General features: G+C 39.2%; 1 protein-coding gene across 1 annotated transcript in view; it reads right to left on the minus strand.

Annotated features, from left to right (window-relative positions):
- TBC1D23 (TBC1 domain family member 23) overlaps positions 1-5,778 on the minus strand; it is a 65,840-nt gene extending 60,062 nt beyond the window's left edge. Inside the window, exon 1 of the mRNA XM_065876148.1 lies at positions 5,717-5,778. Within this exon, the coding sequence (XP_065732220.1) occupies positions 5,717-5,769 (53 nt within the window). The 5' untranslated portion in view covers positions 5,770-5,778. The remainder of the gene's footprint in view (positions 1-5,716) is intronic.
- Positions 5,779-6,000: the final 222 nt, after the last annotated feature.

Raw genomic sequence — 6,000 nt, forward strand, 5'->3', positions numbered from 1 at the left:
CAGAAAATACACACCATATGTTCAACAAAGCACAACTTTGCATATTGTATGTTTCAAAACACATGGTTGATTGGGTATAGGATTAGCATATTTTTAACTGGGTTCTCTCTAGCTGTCTGTTAAAGTATTTGTGAACTATACACTGTACACACAATCAACTTTAGAAAGAGCACAGGGCTTAAAGAGCCATGAGTTTAAGTTCCAGATTTTCCACTCACTGGGTCTATTGTCTAACCTCCCTATGCCTGTTCTCTCATCTCTAACAAGGAAAGGACAATAATTCATAATTTCCCTTCTGCATAGAATTGTTCTAAGAGCCAAAATAAGATAGTATACAAAAGATAAAAGCTCTACGTAAACATAGTATTTTCTTATATCTTCTTAGTGAAATTATTAAATACCACCACAGCAACTAGTTTTATGTAACAACTGCTTTAAAGTAAGGAAAGCACACGCTACAGCATTCTCACCCAACTACGAAATGCTATGTCAGCTTAGGGATAAGAAAAACCTCCTTTAACCTTGGAGAAGAAGGAAGATGTGAAACAAATTATTTAATTAGTCATCATTTTCTCGACTCAGGTCAAAAGGTAAGACAGACTCTTAAAAACAAATATACATTAAATTTCAGGAAATAGGTGTTTTTTTTTAATTGGCTCTTACTGCTCTTGCATTTCCACAAACAACAATTTGCTCTTATGAACCTAACATATGGGACTGATTTGTTTTCCATGTGTAATTCTCAATATCTAAATAAGTCACTTCAAGCATTGTCCCTTTTCAAGCTGTATAATCCTATTCTACTCTGCTAAAGCATGTAATTTCCAACAACACAAGTACTTAAGTATCTTCAGAAGACATCTTCATGTATCTATTCCTAGGGCTAAAATGATGAAAAACTGAAGTGCCCAAGAATGTCAGAACAATGCACAGTTCTGGTTTTAAATGTTTCAAATTTTTTCTACAACACTACATAGCAGCTTGAATATAACCAGTATTTAGTAAATGTTTACTGAATGAATTAGGAATGCTTTGCCTCTATTTTGCTTTTTGATACATGGGGCGGGGTGGGGGGGCACTGTCTTTGGTTTATACCAAGTGGAATCCACATTTCACCATAAGCAGCAGAAAAGATTTGCCAAGCATACTTTATCAATTCTGTTCAGAAGACACCTACTCATGAGTTGGCTGTGTATCGCAGTACACTTAACTCGTGCTCCAGAATCACCTGAACTGCCTCACTATACTCAGAGAGGGAATGCACCTGTATTCTCAGCAGTGAGTACAAATAAATAGAAATAAATTAATTGAATACATTTCTTTAGCGTGCAAAAACCAATTACTAACTCTTACCTGTGGATATTAAAACATCCACAGGAACGAAATCCTAAAAGTGAATTATTATTTAGGAATTACCTCTAAAAACAGTAAAATCTGAATTATAATAATAACATTAATGTAAATACTATAAACAAAATAAGTCTTAATTTCTAATTTTTGTCTACCCTCTACTTACAGTTTACAAAATCAAACAGTTGTCACTTAAAAACTCCTAATTCCAGCCAGTAAGGTTCATTTTCTCTTCATTTTTTGTAAGGTAATATCTAGTCTTGCTAGAACTACAAGCTACCAATATTCTTCTTAAGCAATGGGTTACATTCTCTTTCATATTAAATGTATTTCTTTATTGATTTTATCATGCCTGAAATTGCAATCACCTGCTCCCTAAGTGACCCTTTAAATCTCTATTTCAATGCTTATGAAATGGAAAGCACTGAGAGTACTATTCACGAAGTGCACAAAACTTTGAAAAAGACCCCATTATTCTCAAAACAATTCCTATTCGCATTTCAAATTACAACAATAGAAGCTTCTTTATGGAACTGATATTTCTACAATTTTAATAGAAGTTTAGCAACAATTTAAGAAAAGTTGTACAAAAAATTTTAACTAAGCAAACTCAGAATACCAACAGTTGTTGTACAATCAATGTGTACACCAAAGAGAAAATTTTTTTTAATCATGACTTTAGATCCTAAGGAGTTATTTCAGAAAGAAAGCCTCAGAAAATGAAAGCCTCAATTTCAAAGCTGGTTTCTTCAATACCAAGAAGAATAATGACCAATCTTTAGACTGTAATAATTTAACATTTCTTTTATTTTCAAACCTGTAGCTTATACTAACTTTTTAATTAAACTTAAATCATTTCAAACTGTAAACATTTTTACAAGGATTTCTCCATGCCCTCTGAGCTTATATGGATGCAATTTCAGAAAGTTTGAGAGCTGACACAGTTTCTGATAACCCTGGTTTTCCATAAAAAATGAGCATTACACCAGCAGACAATTACACAGCTCACAAAAACAATGGAGTCAGAAAATTTATATGAATTGACAGCTTGCTATATTACTGCACATGATTTTACAAAAGTAAAATCATACACACATTCAGACAATAAACATTTACTGAGCCACCTGCCATCAGCACTGCCCATGAGAAGTTCACTAGCTAAAGAGCAATGATAAATCATGTAGTCAGATAAATTATAGTATAATTATGTGATATATATAGTATAATGTATTAGGTAATACACTATAACATACAGAGAGATAACATACATACAGATATTCCTCTGACCAACTCATTCGGAGATACACATTACCTAGAACCTTGATAAGCAGAGTATGGTTCATGAACCAGAAATGCCATCACCCAGTAGCTGGTCAGTCAGAAATATGGAATCTCGGGTCCCAAGCAAATCTACTGAATCAGAATCTGCATTTTAACACACTCTCCAGGTAACCCCAATGCACATTTAAGTTTTGAGAAACACTGATCTAGAACATAATTGAAAAACTGTAAATAAGTAAAAGTGACATCTTGTACTTTTAAGCTCTTCAGGCCCCATCCTGAGCCTTTTTACAAATGAATAGATAATTTAACAAGTTCAGTTACTTACCTACACAGATCAGGAACAAACTGGGAGATACCACTGACAACAAAGAAAGAAAACAGGAAAAACTAATAAAAAGCAATCTCAAAAAGGGATGGCTATAGGGGACCATTTAAACAGCAACAATCTACCCTTTCTGCCTAAATAGGCCCAAAAGGTGTCAGTGTGTTACAGAAATATAACAGTTATTGATGTTCTTAAATGTGTCTCCTCTAACTAGTCCACAAATTCCTCGAGGACAGGGACCTAGTTTTATTTATTTATTTATGCCGCATGCGGGCCTCTCGCCACTGTGGCCCCTCCCGCCTCGGAGCACAGGCTCCGGACGCTTAGGCCCAGCGGCCATGGCTCACGGGCCCAGCCGCTCCGCGGCATGTGGGATCTTCCCGGACCAGGGCACGAACCTGTGTCCCCTGCATCGGCAGGAGGACTCTCAACCACTGCGCCACCAGGGAAGCCCTAGTTTTATTTTTATACACTTACATTTGTAAACTGAATGACCTTAAATCATTAAGATGAGTTTGGTTAGGCAATGAGATATATATTTCACAAAAATTTCTATCTAAAAAAATTACAATAAAAATGTCACAGCATTTTTTTTAAAAAAAGAATAAAGCCTCTCCATTCTATAACAACCCAATTAACAAGCACTCTAAGAACAGAGGCTTCACTGAACTTGTGGCTCCAAATCCAAATCTTTTCTGACTCTATTCAAACTCACTTCTAGGGGACCAGTGCGTGGAGTGAGTAGAGAAAAAGATTAGAAGAGAATGGAGGGAGAATAAAAATCAGAGAACACTCAGGGTTCCTCCAGTCGTGAAAATAAAAAGAGAAAAATGGGAAGCCTCACCAAAGATACAGAAATGCCAGAGAGAACAAATACTACCTCTAGCAACCATTCACTCCATGGTCCTTGCCCCTGTGAACCAGACACCTGCTCACAATCCTCCTAACCTAAGAACTCAAAGACACCTTAGCTCTAGAAACACTTCCCCTTGTGGCCTATTACAGCCAGTTTATAATACAACGAATTCACTCTTCCAAAACAGCAAATTTCATGACGTTATAGTCCTTACGCTCCAGACAAATCATTAGTTTTCTTGCCTATGTCCTTGCTCATGTTATTACTTCATAGAGAACTTTCTGCCTGTTAATCTGACCCTGCATGTTAGCCACCAGCCATGTGTGGCTATTTAACATTTGAAATGTGGCTAAACCAGACAGAGATGTATGATAAATGTAAAATACACTTCGAATTTTAAGACTTGGTACAAAAAAGATGTAACAGTATTGTTTAACAATGATTACATGTTGAAATAATATTTTGGATATATTCAATTAAATAAAATAGATAATTAAAATTAATTTCACCTGTTTCTTTTTAATGTGGCTACTAGAAAATTTAAGTTACATGTGTGGTACACGTTACACTTCCATTAGACAGTGCTGGTCTAGATCCTACTCATTCTTCAAGGCCTAATTCAAACACCTCCAGCCCCGTAAAGCCTTCCCCAATGACTCCAAGTGGACATGGTTTCTGTCTCCCTGAACTTTCATATAACTTTTCTTCCCAAAGAACCAGAGGAGTTTTACCTTCTTACTGAGTGTTCCTATTACAGCTCCCCAACTCCAAGATAAGCAAATCGAGAAAAGAAACTACATCTAGGTCACATAAATTCTCATCCTACACCTTGGAGAGTGCATGTACTAAGGTGATGCGAGATGTCTGCTAATTGAGACTTGAACTTCTCAATTACTATATTATCTATCCTTTTCACCGATTTCCATATTTCTTCCTGAGGAATTAAACTCCATGTCTACAAATGTCCTGGATTATAATTAGAGTGCCAGTGAGCTGTACATATATGATGAACAAGCAGATCTAAAACTAATACCAGCAGTCAATACACTTACATCAATTGTAAAAATTCTACAAGCCTCTAAAGGTTCCACTTTTTTTTTTTACATTGCTGTCCCTAAGTGTATTGTGAAGATCAATTAATTCAAAAGTAGGAGACTTTCCCAGAGATTAACGACACTGGGTGACTAAAGTCTACCAAAAATTGTCCGAGATCCTCCCACAACCCTGAGAATAGACCAGGTAAGCATACAAAGGCTTGAGTAAAGCATGAACAGTGTCTTATATCGCAACCAAATCTCTGAAATCGAGCTGTGAGGAAAGTGGTAGGAAGGGAAAAGACGACTTGTGTGCAAGAGACGAAGGGTGTTAACTACTGGAACGCGAAACGAGAAATAAAACCTAGCACAAAAAATGTCTGAATTATGTGGGAGGGATCCTCCCTGGGTGAATCTCTCAACCTCTGAACCCTCAGGCAAAGGTCGCAGTGGTCATTTCAAGGGTCTTTTCTTCAAATGGTATTCCAGTACCTGAGATCTGCATCCGCGAATCTTCCTTCCTCACCAGCCTATTCTGACTCCCCCGGCCAGGAATTCCGGCCAAACCCAACCCTGAAGCCACCCTTCTCCAGCACAGTTTGGAAACCGGCGGACGAACCGGGAGGGCCGAACTGAGACCCAGCAGCTGGACGACACCCCTCTCCCATCGAGTCCGGGCTTAGCCCCTTGGGCAGGACTGGGCTGGCACAGGAGACCCAGTAGGCAGAGGGGGCGGGGCAGGGCGTCGGACTTCGAGGACGGGTCTTCCCGTTCCATGCCGGCGCCTGCCGGTGCCGCGGGGACCCGCAAGGTGGTGATAAGGCAGAATAGAAAGGCAGTGCAAAGCAGCCCGGGGCTTTCACTCACCAGCCGTCGCCCCCCGACGTTGGCAGTGGCAGGACCTCTTCTCCTTCCGCCATTGCTGTTGACGTCCACGTCACTTTGCCGAAAAGTGGACCGGCGCCGAGGCCGACTCAGACCCAACGTCGTAAAAGGTCCTCGGAAGTCTGGGACTGAGCTTCTTAAGAGGGAAAGGAAGAGGGAAGAGGCGACAACGCGAAGAACGCAACGTCACGACGTCCCGAGGGCGAAAGGTAACTTGGAGGAGGAGACGTGGAGAGCCGCTGCCCCATCCAAAGACTACATGTCCC

This window comes from Phocoena phocoena, chromosome 4 (assembly GCF_963924675.1).
Source record: "Phocoena phocoena chromosome 4, mPhoPho1.1, whole genome shotgun sequence".
In the NCBI taxonomy this organism is placed as follows: Eukaryota; Metazoa; Chordata; class Mammalia; order Artiodactyla; family Phocoenidae; genus Phocoena; species Phocoena phocoena.